Source organism: Strix aluco, chromosome 3, assembly GCF_031877795.1.
Source record: "Strix aluco isolate bStrAlu1 chromosome 3, bStrAlu1.hap1, whole genome shotgun sequence".
Taxonomy (NCBI): Eukaryota; Metazoa; Chordata; class Aves; order Strigiformes; family Strigidae; genus Strix; species Strix aluco.
Window position 1 is genome coordinate 121,880,752 of NC_133933.1, and position 19,942 is coordinate 121,900,693.

The following is a 19,942-nucleotide window of genomic DNA, read 5'->3' on the forward strand; positions in this document are numbered from 1 at the left end:
TTCTAACCAGGGCACTAAATAACCTCCCTGAAGCATGCTGTGTTACTACTGAACAAGATATCACTGCACTCTTCAGCTTTCTCAGTAGACCTTCAACAAGCTGAAAACTGAGCAGGATGTCTTCATCTCTTTCAGCATCCTCTGGAAGATCTGGTCTTTGCTGCCTACACTACACACTATGAGTCGGATATTTGCAATACCACTTCCAGTCCCCTGTTTGCTCTCTGAAGATGGGTCCTTCTTTCTTGTGCACAGAAGCACAGGCTCAGCCACAGGGTAAGCAAACCAAAGTGCTGCTGCAGCCAGCCAACCACTTGTATTGCTCCATCAGCAGACAATGAGCAATCTGCATGACAAATGCATTGGGAAATAAAGCAGCACACTGAGTTTCATTAATTCTGAATCAGATTTTCATAAATGGAAGCAGACATCCTGGCCAGTCTGGCTTTGCCACATGGTCCTGTGCTGATGATGGACTTCAGCCTGGGAGACTTATTTCCCAAACCAATGTGAACCAGGTGAGTGAGAAAGGACAAGCCTGCATTTGTCAGAGTAGAGAGGATGGGGTTTAGGCAGAGCAGGAGTCTACCAGAGAAAGGAAGGCACCAGCTTCAAAGAAAATTACTCATTCATTCCTAATAGCTAGAGAAAGGATAACACAATGGTAGTTTCTGCTAAGGTGACAATGGGAACCCACAAAAACATATTGGGTTTGTTAGCAAAAGAAACAGGCTCTTCATGCATGGCAGAAGAACATAAAGGCACTTCTTTGGGCCATGCCTGCTCACAACATGTACCTGTAAAGGAGAGGGAAAAAAGAGCAGAATCTTGGTTTGTGATCGATATTGTAGATATTAATCACCTTATTATTAATAGCTATTATTGATATGTGTTAATACAAAGTTTTCCCTGACAAAATCACTTCAGATAAATATGTTCCCAGTAGGAAAGAAGAGTCTGTTGGAAGGGAAAATTACATGGGAAACACACACAACGAATAGACAGAATTATATGGGAAATACGCACTGGGAATATGTGAAATTTTCCCCTTTGTTTAAAATGCCTGGCAGAGGAAAGAAAGAGGTGGTGCTCCCATCAAGTGGATGCTCCGAGAACCTCATGAAAAGGATCTGAGCCATCAGCACAGAAAACCTGCTCCTCTGCACATATTCCCAGGGATGAAGTTGCCCCTTGAACACTAACAGGTAACAAATACAGGCTGATGACAAGTAGCAGGAGCCAGAACTGCAGTTATAGCTATTCATATCCAAAGGCAATTCCAAGAGAAAAATTAGAGAAGTAGCCCTAAGATGCTTCTGCCTATGTTACATATCCTCCTGCTGGCCAGCCTTCCCGGGATACACAAGAGGCCATAGACCGCAGTCATAAATACGGGGAGCTGACAGGCACCTGCCTCGGCTCAGCTGCTCTTGTCATCTGATGAGATGTCTGGGGAAAGACAGAAGAGTCTCGCCAGCGTGAGCAGATTAAAACCACTGTTGCAAGGAGGGATGAAGAAATTAGTTTCCTGGACTTTGCTCTTCTAATTAATTAGAACAGCATTACAACAAGGGACCAAGGTTCCATTTTAAGGAGGCAATTACCAAACTCCAACACCTTCCAGGATACTTACGAAATCAATTCTCATCCAAGACAACTGTACAAAAATAATTGTGCCACTGTGTTGCATTGGCATAAAGAGTATTCTATAACCTGAAAAGGTAGGAGGAAAGGTCTATCTGCATACCTCTGGAGCTGAGGGGATTGATTTGTAGTTCTGGTGATGTTAAGCCACCCCTCCAAGAGGCAAAAAGTATCTCCAGTTTATAAAGATACTTGTGAAAAGCAGAAAGCTTTCTTTTGGCATGTGTAAGACAATACATATTTTTGTAAGTTGCCTAAGGAAGATGATATCACTGCATTTGTGCAAAAAGCTCTTCTTTTGAAGTGCTCAATTTGCAGAACAACCCAAAAACTCTGAATAAACACAAACCCCAAAACTTAACAGCAATCTTGTTCAGATCGGTTGGCTTTCAGCAAGTCTTGTTAGCAATTTCCTAGAAGACTCTTTATTAGGTAAAAGGTTATCCTGAAAATGACTAAACAACCTCTAGCATCATTTCTGGAGATTTTTTTGTGTGTAACAACAGCCAGAATGTAACTTGGTGATGCATAATAAGATTCACATTCAAAATATGCTTCTATGATCGTGTTGAGGCCATGCATCCATTTGAACAAAGTTTGTTCAACAGACTTATTTCACATGGGCTGTGAAAGCAATTCAGACTGGGTCTTACAGTCCATAGCCTGCTCTGAGACTAGAAATCACTCCATACTGTTACTCAGCTGTATGCAAAGCTAACAAGTAGTCAGATGAAAGGCTTGAAAGCTGCCTGCCAGCACCACTGGCACTGGGAGAGACTAACATAGTCATGCACCGTTGCATTTTAGTGACTTGAACCTGGGAAGGATTTGGATGGAGGTGACTGGGAGGGCTGGGCTGTGGCTGGGAGCTGCAGGGTGGGAAGGAGCCCCGCAAAGAGCCGAGGGCACGCTGCACCCTCCGGCGAAGGCACCCTGGGCAGGCACTGGCTGCCTATTGCTGCAGGGGATAGGGGCACGCAGAGGAAAGGAGCTCAGTCCTACATCAGAGGAGCTGCAGCCCTGTAAGAGCAGATTCCGCAGGAAGGCAGGCTCACAGCCCACCCATGGGGCAGCGGCTGGGAATCACTGGCAAACGCACATTCCCAAACTGAAAAAAATAATTAACCACCTAGTTTCTTTTAATTAAGATCTTGACTTATCCACCACTCCAGGATATGCAGATGTTTGGCTGCTGGGATGTATCAACACACCTGAGCACTGGAGGCGATTCATCTCTTGGCTTCACACCTCAGCAGGCAGCAGAGAGGGGCTCCCATCCTGTAATACCTGCACACCCCAGCTTATGGCATTGGCCATGTCTATGGATGGAAGACTTTGTTATTAATAATATCTACGATGCTGCCTTGGTAGAGATTTTCATATGCAAATTCTGGCATATTAAAGGTGTTCTGCTGTTCTGGCATCCTTGCATCAGTTAAGTGCCAAGGCAGCATGCAGCATTTTACACTTACGTAAGGAGATAAAGTTTTTGCCTCAAGGATATGATGTTCCAAAGACAGAGATAACATGATGGGAAATGACAAGGAGCAGTGGAGAAGGGGGGTAGGGAAAGGAAAACAAAAGAAACAGAGAAAAGAAAGGGCAGGGTACCATCATGGGAGGACAAGCCTGATTTTTTCATTTCAGCATGTAAGATGTTTTTCCCAGGTTATCTTTCTTTAGGATCTTTTAAGTTATTTTTCTTGAGCATCCTCTTCTCATCCTCCACCTCCTTAGGACCATATTTTGCCTCCTCTACACTTACAGAATAATCAGTGGGTCTCCTATAGAGGATGATGCTACTCTGTGTAAATGCAACTGCTAAAGTCCGGCCCCTAAAGAGTAGGAACCGCTCAGTGCAGCAAAAGATGAGATTAATGATAGAAACTGCAGATTCCTATCTAACAAATTTATCCCTTCAGTTTATCTCTTCCTCCTCTGCTTTGCTTTCTGTTTTTCAGGCCTGTGATGTACAGCATCTCTGACCAGAAAATATCTATTTCAATCAATGTCTTCAGCTTGAACTAATAACCCCGACACCGTGACAGCACCAGGCCTGTCTCTGACAACAAGGTGGCTGTCCACCCCTTTCTATTCCACACTGCCTCCAATAATTGGTGGCTCTGCAAAATTTTAATTCGTTCTGCAGCCAAGTTATCTAGTATTGAGAATTATAAAGCTGTAATAAAATTGTTACTGAAATCCCTCTTCACCCCTTGACATAGGCAGTTCGGTTCGGATTGCTTTTTGATTTAATTGTTTACTAATTCAGGGATACCTACGCTGTCGGGCCAAGACTCTGTTCTCAGTGATGAAGGATAAAATACCCTAAAATGGAATAGCTTATTAAAATATAATACAACTAGAAGTTAAAACTCCCATGACAAAATAATAAAGCCCTGAAAACTAGTGTTATGATGGAAAGCTTGACACATTTGTGTTCATGAAGAACAAAACCACTTAGAGCCCACCTAAAAAAACCCCTGTGAATTAATTTTGTCTCTCTTTCTCAGAAGTGAGACCTAGGAGATACTAGTTACAGATGAAAATGTTCAGAAATGTATTAAGTATACTTACTTATGCTCAGTAGGTTCTCCTGAGAGCTTTACTTTCCACACTGCAATACCTTGGTGAAATTGTTTTCTGTAATTTATGCTGAGATTTTCTGCTACAGACAGCTTACAGCAAGTCAAAGCGACACAATCATGACAGTGTCACAGGGAAACTTCATCTCAGTGCATCATATCAAACTCACAACATATATTCAACAAGGTGGCCGCGGTCATCAGCTCACAGCTACTATCACGTCTTAATGCAAAAATAACGAAGCTTTGATTCAGAGTAAATATATATTATTAGCACATCGTATTAACACCATAGCAGAGATACTATACTCATGTCTTCCTTCTTAATATGATGGACATTAACTGGAGTTTTCTTAATTCCCGGCAAACAGGATCAAGCCCATATGGAGTTACGGTGTTAGACAAAGTGATGGAAGAAAGGCCAATACCAGCAGTCCCTGGCCAGCTGCTCTAGCAACCTGCTGCCTTGCACCGTAACCTTGATGCCACCACAGGGCTCAGAGAGGAATGCTGAGCCCCCTAAACTGCCCAAAGAGGTTTGGGACACGGCATCTCTAGATGGGATGGGATGGGATGGGATGGGATGGGATGGGGTGGGATGGGGTGGGATGGAGTGGAGTGGGGTGGGGTGGGATGGAGTGGAGTGGAGTGGAATGGATGGGATGGCTGTAGCCCAGCTGGGGCTGGGAGCAGGGGGTTCAGCTCGGGCTGCCCGGCGGGGCTGCAGAGAGCAAGCCAGGCAGGAGACAAAGATGCTGGGGAGGAGAGAAGGAAGGGTGCTCGTCGCGGGGAGACCCCCGGTGCCGGGCAGGGAGCCAACCCCCCCGCCGCCCTTACCTGCGCCGGGCGCCTTTGTTCCTCCGGCTGCCGCGCCGGCAGCGCCCCGGCCGCCCGGCCGCCGGCCCCCGCGGGGCCATCTTCATCCTCCTCCTCCTCCTCCTCCTCCTGCGCCTCCCCGGCGGCTCGGCGGCGGCGGGTCCCCGGTGCGGCCTGGCCGCGTCGCAGCCCCCGCAGGACCAGCAGCGCCGCCGCCGCCAGCACCAGCGCCGGCCAGAGCAGGGCCAGCAGCCGCCCCGGCAGCCCCGCCGCCGCCGGCACCAGCTCCCCCGCGCCCAGCGCCAGCCGCACCGCCGGCCCCAGCATGGCCGCCCCGGGGACGCCGCTCCCCCCGGGGCGCGGGGCTGGGGGATGCTCCGCTCCGCTCCGCTCCGCTCCGCCGCGCACGGGAGGTTGGTGCCGGAGCCGCGCTCGCCGCCGCAGCCGGGAGCGGGCACCAGTGCGGCTGCGGAGCCGTGCCGGGCTGGCGAGGCGGAGGAGCGGGGGGGTACGGGGGGGTACGGGGGGGCGCGGGCACGTCTGTGCTTACGGGAGTCTAGTCGCGAAGGGTTTGGCCGTGAGGGCGGTTGCGCGGTGCGGCGCGGGGGGGGGGGGGGCGCGGGGGGGGGACCCCGGACGCTGCCGATGGCTGCGTGGGGCTGTTCCGAGGGTGGAGGAAGGAGTTAATGCACCGAGTGAATCTTTTCTATGTCAGAATGGACGTGATACATTTAACGCGAATGCGATGCGGCTCAAAGCAGCGGAGCGGCGGGCATCGGCATTAATTTGAGAGCAGATGTTTGGTTGAGGATGGGGTTACACAGGGATGTTCACAAGTGACGCATTTCTGTAAAATTCTCCAGTCTAGACAGAAGAGTTTTTAGGAACGTGCTTCTGTTCTCGGGCGCTGTTACGAATATGTCATTATCGAGCAACATCCCTGTGAGGATTACAGGAATTGCCTATGTAGTGCAGCGCGTGATGTGTTCTCAGCTAGTACTGATGCTCGGAGAAATAACAGCTTATCACCGCTAGCAGAACGCGAAGCAGAGCGCCTCAAACCACAGACCTCTTTTCTTTTCTGGATGGAAAATTTCTCCACCCACCTGATGAATAAGTGCAGGTGATGCTCTCAGAAAGTTTTTTTTCAAAGTCATAGAGGTTCTTTTAAAGGGAGAAGTTGTATTTTATCTTGGCCAATCTAGAGGGACAACCTCTGAGACATAAGCAGTGAATAGCAATGAAGGAAGGAATAAGCCCCGCGTTCAGAAGTGTGTGTCTCAGCGTTGTTGTGTGTCACACCTGGCACAAACTCAGTGGGACTCACCAGGGTTGAGAGGCATTACTACTAAAAAGATAGTAAGTAAAGCTTATTTAAATAGACAGCATAAAAAGTCACGTTTATAGTAAACTCAGCACAGAGAAGGAGTTGGTAAGGGAATGGCCTTTATCTGTCTTGGCTCTATTTCACACCCAGTGAGGACTGCTCTCTCCTGAGTGCGGATCCAAGCGCTGGAGCTCAACCCCAAACACATACCTGTGCGAGAGACAGCAATGGGGAAGGCTCATTATCCATCCTTCCGTTGGATTACCAACTCTTCAGGAATGAAAGATTTATTATTTGCATGTCCTGGGCCTAATTCCAATTCATCCTGAACAAGTCTAGGTTTCGAAAGCACAATAACGTGTCATAGCACTCTAGAAATTTCCAGACAAAATACAGGAGGATTGTCAATAAAATGATGTGCTGAATGGTTTTATGGGGAGAAGCAGGTTTCGGGAGGGAGGGAGAAATGCTTAATACACAGGAGAGGTCCGCAGGAGTATGGTAGTACTTTGAATGCTGTTGTTGGGATGGGAACCTTCCACTTAAACATGGATCCCACAAATTATCTCTTTTCTGCCTGCCTGTCTTGTCCTGCCTATCTTCTGAATTTCAGCAATGATAATCTTGTGGTCTGAAACCTCAGAAATGTCAGTGTTTTTGTTCCTAGCCCTGATACTGATTTCTTCTGAGAATATGCCTATGTTGTACCTATCTGGAGCCCTAAACTGGTGACTGAGTAGTCACATGCAAACATCAGAGACAGGGGGGCTTCCCCTGAAGTTAAAAAATGTCAGTTATCTGATTAGTTTTACAACATTTTAATTTGATACTTGCCTTTTATTTTTTCCCTGTCTTGATTTCTCTTCTCGTAAAATGAAGATACATCTCTCCAGGTCTGTGCTATTAAAAAACATACAATCTATACCTCAGATCATAAATAAATATTGCTACTTTCAGCCTGTCTAAATGAGTTTGCTTTTCTTTTTCCCAGGGAAACATAAACTGAAAGACATTTCAGGAGTCAGCATTGCTTAATTGACTATGAGATTACTGCTTTGCACCATTCCTTTCTATTTCTTTTTTTTTCCTCCACAAAATAAAGGCAATTACTGTGGCTGGACTGTAATGGCATTTATTTTCAAAGATAAACATCACCATATTAGAGCTTTTTCTAGTATTAATACAGGCTTATTTAACAGCATATCACTTAGAGTATTGGTCTATGAATATAGCACAAATTAGCATTATGTCATGTTTCATGGAAAGCCTGAAATTACATTGCAAGCCTGAGAAGACATTTTTCTAGATCTTCTTAGAAGAGAGAGCAGTGACAAGTGCTGTTCCTCAGGGGTTGGTACTGGGACCAGCGCTATTTAACATCTTTGTTGGTGACATGGACAGGGGATCGAGTGCACCCTCAGCAAGTTTGCTGACAACACGAAGCTGTGTTGTGCAGTCGACACGCTGAGGGAAGGGATGTGCCCTCCAGAGGGACCTGGACAGGCTGGAGAGGTGAGTCCATGCAAACCTCGTGAAGTTGAACAAGGCCTGGTGCGAGGTCCTGCACATGGGTCGAGGCAATCCCAAGCACAAATACAGGCTGGGTGATGAGTGGATTGAGAGCAGCCCTGCGGAGAAGGACTTGGGGGTACTAGTGGGTGGAAAACTGACTACAAGCCGGCAATGTGTGCTCATAGCCCAGAAAGGCAACTGTGTCCTGGGCTGCATCAAGAGAAGAGTGGCCAGCAGGTCGAGGGAGGGGATTCTCCCCCTCTACTCTGGTCTGGTGACACCCCATCTGCAGTGCTGTGGCCAGTTCTGGGGCCCCCAACATAAGAAGGATGTGGACATTTTCGAGTGGTTCCACAGGAGGCCACAAAGATGATCAGGGGGCTGGAACACCTCCTTTATCAGGACTGTCTGGGAGAGTTGGGGTTGTTCAGCCGGGAGAAGTCTTCAGAGAGACCTTAGAGCGGCTTTCCAGTACTTAAAGGGGGCTACAGGAAAGATGGGGAGGGACTCTTGATCAGGGAGTGTAGTGATAGGATGAGGGGTAATGGCTTTAAACTGAAAGAGGGCAGATTTATATTAGATATAAGGAAAAAATTCTTTACTGTGAGGGTGGTGAGACACAGGTTGCCCAGAGAAGTTGTGGATGCCGCATCCCTGGAAGTGTTCAAGGCTAGGTTGGACGGGGCTTTGAGCAACCTGGTCTAGTGGAAGATGTCCCTGCTTATTGCTGAGGAGTTGGACTAGATGAACTTCCAAGGTCCCTTCCAACCCAAACCATTCTATGATTCTACTGATGTGTATATAAACTAATTGTAAATGTCTGATGAGCAGTTGTTCTCCATTCAGACTCAGAAGGAAAGTCCAATAATCAGGAGCTGGAACCACCTATTTGTTGCAGATCAAAATGCAATTAATGTACACTGACAAAATAGTGCAGTCGCTGATGCCTAAAGGGATGTATTAGAACCTGTCTGCTTCTGCATGCAGAGTTAGTCATTCAAGGTGCTGAAATGATGAAGGCAGACTTTGGAAGTTTTTCTGGGGAAAAATCCAGTCTTATTAATGTTTAAATGTTTCCTAAAACCAGTTTGACTCTGACAAAAGCAGATCACAATTAAAAAAGAAAAAGCAAAAATCTTGTTTTGGGCAGTTTTCATGGTAAAAGCAAACCAGAGTTTTCTAGCTGAAATTAAAGCATAAACTTTTATTTCAATTTTCTGTTGAATTGTGAAAAAATGAAATTTTCTGAAAAAGTAGGGAACAAAATAATTGTTTTAATAACATTTCACAGAAGTTAGAAGGTCTTGACCTGATGTATTAGCAGTAGACTTAAGGATTCACCCATGGAAGCTAAGTGCCCTACTCTGACACTGCTCATGTTTAAGCAACAGCAACAGATGTGATAGAAAAAATAGTGATTTCAAACAAGTCAGAGATGTAAAGAGGAAGCTTTTAAGCTGCCTCAGCAAAAAAACACTTTTTGAGGGGCAGAGAGAAGACCTATTGGCTGTATTTAATACTCTTTAATCAGCTTCCCTGAACTGGCAGTTCAGAAAACTATAGCTGAAATAAGACAGGCAAATTTTGTTTCTAACAGCTGCTCAGAAAGTCTTGAGTAAGGGGAGAGAACGAGCTGTGTCTTCCCTACTAGAAGCAATCGGTGCTTACCAGGCTGTTCAGAACAGACCCTTCCCGTAAAGTTACAAGGCTTCATCCTCCCTTCTCTGAGACTGTGGGAATTTGGGATAACTACATGGAAAACAATGAGGTTTTGCACAGTTTAAGTGACACGGAGCAGCTCTCCTTTCAGTAGCTGGTTTCTGAGCCCTCAGTTGGGAGCTGTGTCTGGTGAACACTGTGCAGACGCAGGCAGGACAATGTTCGGATGTGGCCAAGATCAAAGCACAGGTCTCCATTTCAGGCATTCGTGTGTAATGAAACACAGAGCGAGGACGTGTCCCTCGGGCAGCGACTCCTGCCGCGGGGCCCTGCTCCTGGCTGCGACCCTCTTGCTCTGCTGTAATGAAGCTAATTTACAGGCTGAGATGATCTCACAACCTGTGGCTTATTTACAGGCTTGAAGGCGTGTTCACACCGAATCCCAAGGTTCACTGCTGTTGTGTAGATGTATTCATAAGTATTTGTGTAATTCATGAGCTTTTCCCATTTCTTCTCCAGTCTGAAGCCCTGGTGCACTAGTGACTTTCCATGGACACATGTGAAGCTGATGATTTACCGAGCTGGTTTAGCCTACCTGTGAGGAAACTGAGGAATGTGCCAGCTGCACGCCTGGCAAAAGCGTGACAATAACCAGTAATGACAGAGGAGTGCTCCATCTGTTCAGACTATTCAGCTCTTTGCATGGCTGCCCACATGGCCAGGTATTTGCCAGGTATTTGCCATTAAATAAGATGATTAATTCCTTGACAAGTTGATATCTGGCCTAGCATTCCGGCATTTCCTTTCGACATCTGTGGCTGCTTTGAGGAATGCAGCTTTAGAGATTTTTACTAATTATCTAATAGCTTTTCAATCTCTTGTTTCAGTACGTGGAACTGGTGTTAATTAATTGCAGATCTTCAGCATACCATTCTTAACTGATTCCCCTAGTAAATATGTTTAACACTTGCCTTGGTTTCCTGTACATGATTCATTTGGTTGGTAAGTGATCCATCTTTGTTTGCTGTCAAAGTCAAAGTTGGAAGAGGACTTTAATCATGTTACTTGGCTTTTCTGGATAGGGAAAAAAAAACAGAGTCAAATAAGCATGTAATGGTAATGCAGTCAAAGAAGAAACATGGCCTGGGTTTCTTTCACCAATAAAAAGTTGTGTAAGCTTCAATTTCCCTTTCATTTTCATAAAGAACATACTGGAAACATCTATTCAACTAAAGATGTGAAATTAAAACAAAGAAACAAAAACATCTTGAAAGGAGGAAAGAAGGCACTTTCCCAGCTTATGCGTTAATTAAGACCAGTCAAAGAAAACTGCTTCAAAAGGAAGGAGGAAGCCAGCAGTAAGCACGGCTGCAACTGCTTTTAATAGGCTCTAGCAATGACATGCATGGTAGACAAAGTCATAGCAGGCATTAATGCAACAATGTCAGTTCAAAGGGTACGGGGAAAAAGTTGGAGGCAAAACTGAAGTTACTGAATAGTAAAATTGTTTCACTAGCAGATTTGTCAGCAACAGTATGGGACAAAGGAACTTGTTTAGCAGTACATGATCATCTTGAGAACTATAAACAAGGCTGTTCTAAAGATAAAATCAAAGGCCTTGAGAGCAAAGCAGAAATAGACATAAAAATATGCATAGTTGGCTTTCCTGAAGGCAAAGAGGTTTGCATTCCTGTCAAAATTCAGAAAGAAGCTGTTAAGTGCCCCAGGTCGATCTTGTACCCTTAGCACCCACTCGTCCCCTGGCTGAAAGTCTGTGCAGAGCTGCACGAATATACAGCAGCACTGGTAGGTTTTCTGCGCATCCCATCAGCAGCAGAGATCTGAGAATCTGGCAGGAGAGTTTATTCCCTTCCCCTCCACAAAAAAGCTGAGTGCAATCTACAACATACTATTATAAATATTTTATACAGTAAAAAAATGGATTTGTCTACAGCAGAAGGCAGGACTGTTATTATGTTCTTTACATGCATATTTGTTCTCAGTGCTGTTTGGCCTGTGTCTCTGACCCAGCTGTCTGGGAAACCAGCTGGTAATTTTCTATTTCTTTTGTCAGGCAGTTCAAGTTCTTGCTTTAAGAACTTCCTAGGTCCGTTCATCAGAGATGAGCAGCACACATGCATTTTTTCAAGATAATGATGGCTACAAGGAAGTCTCCTAAAATCAAGATAAGTGTCTGTCCTTGCTTTATTCCCAACTGGCACACGACACAGTGAACACAGAGTAAATTAGTGATGACACAGAGTTTATTGCTATCAAAAGCAGCATTCAAAGAGATGCAGCTGACACACTGGAGGGAAGCAATCATTACCCTCAGGGAGGCTTTAGTGTCAAAAATGTATGAATACGTATCCACTGATAAAAGGTGGCTTACGCTATAGTGTTCAGACCATTCATATTCTCATGCGATCTAGGTATCAAAGGCCACAAAGTTTTCCCTAGATCTGCTCACATAACCTCTGTATCTGGAGAGGATCTTCCACTTTGATCTGGAGACATGAAGGTCTGAAAAATGTACCACATCCACCACATCCTTCATGGTTTCTTCTCATGTTTAGTCATCCTCCACGTGAAAAAAACCTACATCTTGTCACTAACTTAATATTATCTAGTTTCAGTTTCCCACCACTGATTTCTGTGACTTTCTCTGACAGAGGTATCCTTCTCATAGCTGTTGTATTCTTCCTAAGAAAGTGCTTCAGTGTCACAAGTACATTACCTCTTAAACTCACTTCTGATAAATAAAAGATATTAAATCTCTTTCTGGTTCTCACCAAAAAGCATTTCCACCAGGTCTCATGCTATTTTTGGAGGCTCTTATTTTGCACATCCCCTTGACATCCTTTTTCTGCATTGTCATATAGAGAGGTAGCATTCAGCCTCTTGAACCTATTCACTTGTTCCTAGCATACACATTGTGGGATCATTTTAGCTCTCTTTTCTGCACCAGTGCATTAGGGGTTCCAGTGGAGCTGCCTGTTCATGTTTTTCCTGCTTCCTAGCCAGTTTACTAATTTCAATTCAAAAATATTTATTGGATTACTAGAGTAAATGACATCTACAGACTAGCAGGACTTGTTGGTTGCCAGCAGGTGACTGTCCTGTACTTGGTTCCTTCCTCTGCAAAGGAGAAATAATGTTTCTACAGCACTTAGTCTATCTTGTCAGCTCAGACTAATCTCATCACAATGTTGGGAAGAAGTTTAATCTTTTTGTGATTAACAGGGAATCTGGAGCACTTACAGATAGATCTTTTTGAGGATACTGAAGAGATTTATGGTTGTTGCACTGGCTGGTAGCCTTGGTCATTATGACAACATTAGCAGACAAAACCCTGATGCATTAGTGTTGCTTTCAGACAGTCTGTCTCTTCATATCTGTACAGCAGGTGTGGTCAGCAGATTGAAATTTGCTTCTGCACTGTTTGCAGTATCACTTTCTGTAATGAAGGATAATTATAAATGCATTTGATTTCTTATATTCCTGGCATACAGCCTGAGAATAAAAGTAGTTTACGGAGGCTGTATTTACATGGTGCTCTGTAGGTACATGCCTATTTGTTCTACCCACAGTATACATGCAGATGGTTGCTCAGACCTGGTTTGTGTTTGGTGTTTTCACATTGGAGGCAGAAAAATTATGAGTCTGGCTGTAAAAGACCACAGTGAAGTACCCAGAGCTGGCCTATCACTGGAGCCCATGCTCAAGAGGGATGTCCAGGAGAGTGGGGGTGAATCATCTCAGCATGTCAGACCTGAGACTTCCCAGATGTAACCTGGTCATAGATGATTTATTGCTTTGTCTTCTCTTCCTTTAATCCCAGGTCTCCTTATACTGAAGGAGATCATTCTTCTTGGTCATTGCTGTTGAGACAAACCCAAAAAATTCAGACACTGCGGACTGTTCAGGTCTCCAGACATGAGTGGCCAGTTCCTAAGTGTCCTACGAGTGAACCCTGTATGCCCAGGGAGCTTTCTGGCCTTTGTGTAAGACAGAATGTGTGACCCTGTTCCTTTAAAGGAGATGTCACAGCAAAGGGCTGAGTCTCCTCCATGGTTGGTAGTTGCCTGGGATGCGAGTATTAGCAGAAGGGTTTGCTTTATTGAAGAGTCTGTCCTGTGAGCAGCCAGGTTGAAGGCCTGGAGTCATGACAAAGAAGGTTTTGGATCTGGCTTTGCAGAAGAAATCTCTGTTAATGCCTAAGTCTCGAGGTTTTTCAAACTGCTCTTTTATCTAGATCCCTGAGCTGCGCCCCAAGGATCCAGCCAGAGTCAGAGCAACCTGCGGGATTCATTGGGGTTGCTGCTCCTCTGCTCACCCTGCCAAAAAACACACAGCCTCTTGGAATGAACCAGACAGTTTTTGTCTCCTTCCATAACCCAGGGAGCCATGATTTCACCATAACACATGTGACAATGCAAACAATGATGGCAATGGTTTCCCATTTTATAATTGCCATGACAACTATATTGTAATTTAGACTGGCAACATTTAAGTTCTGGGGTTGTCTCTCTTAAAACATGACATAATTTAGCATTCAAAGCCATCTCACCACTCCGTTCTCACACCACCCTGCCAGCTGTGCAATACAACATTTTGTTGCAGCAACACTTTTGGAGAGTCCCATGGGGACATATTCCTCCACATTTCTTCCCAAATAATGCAGCAATCTCAGAAGGGAGGGCTGTGTTTGGCAGGTGTTTTTCAGAAGAAAGTATCTTGTAATTTTCCAAGCCTCTGTAGGGGTGTGTGTTTAAGCCAAGCTCAAGTCCTTTAGCTGTTCCCTACATCCCAGGTTCCTTTCACGTAACGTTTTCCTAAATTTAGGGTATTGAGCTTAAATTCACTGTATAAGGCATCTCCAGAGATGAGACGGCTCTTTTCTCAGCTGTCAATAACTGTGCTGCCCACAGCTTACTGTGATTTTTAGATACCATGCAAATCATGCAATTCAACACATGCAAAACAGGAAAATAAAATCTGTTTACCCAGCATGGATCAGAGGCAGTCCTATTTTTAAGCCTAGCTCAGGAATGTGGGTAGCAAAGTGTCTCAGGAGAAAGAAATCCAGGCTGCAAATGGTAGGCAGCCATGGCAAGGCAGGACAGGCAGGAGAGGGGCAGGCAGCTCCATGCCCGGATCTACCCGCTGAAGAGAAATCGGCAGTGATGGCTGGACTCCAAGGCGTCTCTCCAGGAGGAGCTTGCTTCCCATCATGGCTTGCTCTTGATGAAGCCTTCACAGTCAAAAAGTCGCAGCTAATTCTGCCTCCTGCGTTCAGCCCTCCTGTTTCATTTGTAGTCCTGCCGTTGATCCAAGGCCCGCTCAGAAACCTCGTGAAGTCAGGGAAACTGGGAAAGGTCTTCAGCATGTTGTAACCTCTTAACAGCTCTCCTTTAATTAGCCTCAGGTTACAGTCAGCGCGGGGCGTGGGGTGGGGGGAGGCAGCTCCCATAGAAAAAGGGGTTGGAGTGGACGGCATGTCCTGTGGGAAGAGCTCAAATCCTGGAAGGAAGTGCTGGCCATCGTTGTGTCAAGGGTCTCTGCTGACACTTCATCATGTTTCTATCTGAAAATGAATCATTTGCCGTTAGAAGCAAGTTCTAAGATGATTAAATGAAGCAGAGGAGGGACAGCAATATTAGCCACATTTTCAGTCTGCAAAAGGGATTTTTTTCAATGTTCTTGATATTTTCCATTTTACTTCTCAACTAGAAAACATAACCTTCTGGTTTACGTGCCCCTCGGGAGCTGTGTTCACCTCTCAGCTCTGCTAGGTAACTCTGCCCAAGCCATTTCAGCTCAGGAGTTAATGGCTTTGCTTTCACATCCTTCATCTGCTTGTCTCCTCGGATCAGTGTGCCCCAAACTCCACCAGCCCATGGGCTACAAGAGGCAACAAGTTTTCTAGGCAACACCACCTTTTGCTCTCCCTGTGAGCCTCAGTTTTAATTTCTGAATTTCCTGTGGCTGTGAGTACCATTGGGGCAGGTTCCCACGAGCCATGGGCTAGTGTGGCCAGTGGGGTGATGTTTCAGTACAGGAGCTGTTGATGTTAGGATGGACACGTAAACCCTTGGGGCCAGGTACATGGAGGACCACTGGTGTGGTGCCAACTGTGAGTATTAATAGTGCTTATTAATCTGGAAGTTCTTCATGCTGTAGAGAGAAACAAGCCTTAAAAACTGCCTAAATCCTGAAGCAGAATGGGATTTATGGCATATGTCTCTTAGTATTTCTAACCAGCTTGTTAAAACAGCTTCTTGTGTATTGTGCTGGGCTTTCTTGGTTTGGTGCCTAGGCATATATTTCCCCCTCATTATACAGTCTAGATGCCAAAGATGCCAGGTCCTACAACTCTCAGTAACAAAATGCTATTAACTAACTTCTAACATAATTTGGTGTCTAAAATGTAAGACATTTGCTTCCCGAATAGTGTCAGTAGATATACATGACAGTGATGTGAGGCAGTCACATGTAATTATAACAGGAACCAGAAGTGGGATTAAAAAGTTCCAGGTCAGTTGTGTCTCTTGAAATATGACTTTGTCCCTGCGGGGAGCTCATCTGTATACCAACCACCCGGTTTCCTGAGCTGACATAGACAGGTATGGAGCACAGCGTGCCTGTTTTGCAGTGGCTGCCAGGAAGATGCCCTTTGTTGAAATTTTTAAATTGAAAATACTTTTGGGATGATTTCCTTGACCAGTCCTCTCCGGCAGACCTTTGAACTTAGAAATGCTCCTGAAGAGGATGTGGGTTACCCTTGTGAGGAATCTGACTAATCCAAGTGCACAGTTGTTTTCAGTTTTCCTGAAGTGGTATTGCTTTCATGTTGTCAGATAAGAGATACTTGTGGTTAAGAGTGTAATGCAGTTTCAGTAATAAATATCTCTATTGTTCAGTCTAGTTTTTAATAGCTCTGTGATCCCACTAGCATATGAACAACAGGAGCTAAAGTATAATGTAAGGCAGTGGCTGGAGTTCATTCCTTGTTCTCGATCCTCTTGTTCTCATGCACAAGGAGCCCCTCTGAGATGAGGATCTACAAATTATGAGCCTTCAGGATGCTCCAGAACAGAAACTAGTACTTTATTTCAATTCTCAGCAGCAAATTTTCAGACTCATTTATCACACTGCTGACCAAACAACCACTGCCAAGTTAGTACTTATGGGAGGGGACTTGCATGCGGTGGAGATGGCACCAATCTAAGCCCCAACTAAGGTAATACTCACCTGAGCAGAGTGTTTATTCCAAGAACTAATTTTTCAGAAAATTGATGGCATTTTGAACTTTGCTAGCACTTTTTACTGGGAATTCAACATGCCCTGATGGTCCAGTCCTGCTGTGTGCTGGCTGTGTCCAAGCCCTGATAAAAATGCTGGTTCCCAGTGGAGAACATTTGGCTCATGTCTCTACCACATGATTCATTGCCACGTTAAAGCTGTCACAGCTTGCTTCAAATGCGAGTCTGTGCAGGAGGGTGAAATGCTGCCCTGAGATACTGCACTGGTACTCCTTACTGTACAAGTGTACCAGCTCTGCCTCCCAACAGGACCGATTAGGTTATTTGCAGTACTAGGGTGATGTGCCTGTGCTGTTTCCAGACCAAGAAATGGCTTGTTTGGTACTAGCGAGGAGGTCTGCATTGGACTGCCTGAGGAGGTACTCCATGCTACGTGAAGCCACCAGCAGACAGTACTGCATGTGCGTTATGGGCCAGGCATGTGATGCATTCAATACATGGTCCTGTGGGAATGCACAGATGAGGGGTCAGGGCATCAGAGAATGTTAAGATGCCATTGCAAGAATGTGGAAATAACTTTTTGCAAGATCAGACCTTGAAAGCAGAGCACTGCCTGCAACCCCAGGCCTCTTGCCCAGCAGAGCCCAAATAACAGCCCTAAGTCAGATGAAAGTTTTGGAGCTGTAGGACCACTGTGTGAGACTGAAGAGAGTCCCTCTGCATGATCAGAAATGCAGCTGAAATAACTGCGTTACTAACTCATATACCAAAACAGCTTCCAGACAAAAGCAGGAAGGGCTAATGCAATCCAGTGGGCCATATTTTCCTCACCTCGGGAAAACACTTCTGTGAGCAAGTGAATTTCTTGAGTCTTAGGCAGTAGCCCCATCATGAGCATCAGGCAGAGTCACTGACAAGACTAAGCCATGGGACACCTTAAGAAGTATCTTGGTTTTAAACCACTTTTTGGGACCCAGCATCCCCCTGTTGCTAAGGGATGTTCCCACCACTCTTGAGAACCTGTGGTGCCCTTTGCTCCTCATTTTGTGGGGCCAGCTTCCAACATGCCTCTTCCCTTCCCACTCAGTTCACCTGGAGCTACAGCCTCAGTCAACAGCAATTGCAGTGGTACCTAGAGCTAGCAAATATGCTGGGAAGCTGAAATTACCCATTCCTTGGCTGGCTGTGCAACTTCTCTGCTCATGGAACTGAAGAGCAGAAAGGAGGTTCAATTTTCTGTTAAAATTTAATATTGCAGAATATGGCCCTGCATCCTATGTGTGTCATACCACCTTTGATAAAATTACTTCTGAGCAACGGGGACAAAGGAAAGCCCTTACATGTCCGTGCCAAAGCAGAGCCCTTCGAAACAGTGGAATAAACAATCCTGGGAAGGTTGAAGCCTCCAATGCGAATGTCAGAGTCGTGCTACAACATCTGTCCCTCACAGAGAAACAAATCAGTCACGCGTGGCCAGACAGGCGGAGCTGGTGGTTGCAGACTGTGCAGACCCAGGGAAATTTGCAATTCCAACAGCAGATGGCACAGTCCTAAAACTAAAATCAGCCTGCAAGGCAGTCATGGGGAAACATTGCCTGGGCTACAAATCTGAAAGCTCCTGCGAGAGGGTCCTGTGGAGTGAGTCTACAGATTTGGCAACATAAGCAAACTGGTTTTGAAAATAGTGTATTTTCTCTTTAGAAGAAATCATGTGTAAAAGAAACTGAGACAATCTGGTAGCAGCGGAGTTAGTTTAAGACTCTCGAGTACAGCTGACAAATGTAATTATAAGTTTTTTGGCATCCATGCCTCATAAAGCACTCTTTTAATTATCCTTGTATGATCTAGAAACAATTTATAGTGGCCATAGATACAAAGAAATTCTATTTACTGAAAGGAAAGTGAAACTCCAGAATGATTTAATTGAACAGTAATGTCTTAAGTTTGCTTTCATGCATACCTAATCCTTTTGTGTTTTTTAGCCATCATCCAGAATCTTACAGAATTAGGCATAAAAAACATGTCCTGTTATGTTTGGAATTTTATGAACTAAGTGAGATTTGAGTATAGCAACCTCAAAGCGCCCCCCCCCCCCCCCCCCCCATATGAGAAAAGCAGTGCAGCAGACTTGGCTCTTTGGTTCCATTAGCATCAACAAGATTGTTGGGCAAATACACTTATTTTGGCACATTTCCTACAAACTTGCAGAATAAAACCTAGAGATCTTCCTTCAGTAGGCATTATGGTTAAGCCTGGATGTATAATCCAGGACAACCATTTCATGATGTTTAAGGAATTAAGAAAACTAATCCATCCTTTTGATGCACTAAGGAATTGCTAGAGGAATTGTCTAGTGGTTAGATCAGGAAACTGTGAGTCAAGGCGTCTGTTCCCCCTTTGTCAGTGAATCATTTCCTCTTCTTCGAGTCCCACAAAATACCCAGACAGAATCTGTCCCCAAGTAAAATAAACTCTTTACCAGATTCAGTCCCCATGTAGCTCCCAGGCTGCTGCTTGTGGTAGAAGCTCTAACATGTGTTAGAATTTGAAAGCTTTAAACGTCAAAAGAGAAAGACGTGCTGTGGTCCTGTACGTGAATTTTCCCTCTGCAGGTTTCACAGAGCCCAGAGCTCTGTTACCATCTGCCCTGTGATGGCACATAGAAGCAGCAATCTCAGCATGGTCCTCATTTTGGTAGATGTCATGGAAGTGCAGAGAAAAAGACTTTTCCAGTGCTAAGAAGCACGTAATTTATATTAGTAACATTTAATGACTGGACTATCCACCTTGGCTAAGGCTCTGGTGACTTCCTTGCACAAATTTTAAATCTTTTCCCTGGGATAGGATGAATTGCTTTTTGGAGCTGTCTACACTGCTCATAGAAGGAAATGTCAAGCCATTTTACTCCTAACTTACTGCCTCAGTTCAGTGCTTGAATAGTCATCCTTGACTCCTGCTGTAGGCATCAGACCACATTAGGCACCAACTCCTGAAGTTTAACAGAAGTTTATTTGCCGCTGTTTTGTACTTTCAACAACTACAGTTGCTGATGCTGTTTTTGCAGTTGCCACACATTCCCTGATCCCCCCACCACTGCACACCCAGGACTGCTGCTGCTCTTCTGTTCAGTGGTA

At 45.0% G+C, this 19,942-nt stretch overlaps 1 protein-coding gene across 1 annotated transcript in view; it reads right to left on the bottom strand.

Annotated features, from left to right (window-relative positions):
- LOC141921636 (uncharacterized) overlaps positions 1–6,621 on the bottom strand; it is a 30,870-nt gene extending 24,249 nt beyond the window's left edge. Inside the window, exons 1-2 of the mRNA XM_074820561.1 lie at positions 6,583–6,621; positions 5,067–5,219 (exon numbers count right to left, since the gene is read on the bottom strand). Coding sequence (XP_074676662.1) covers positions 5,067–5,219; positions 6,583–6,621 — 192 coding nt within the window. The remainder of the gene's footprint in view (positions 1–5,066; positions 5,220–6,582) is intronic.
- Between the last annotated feature and the right edge of the window lie 13,321 nt (positions 6,622–19,942).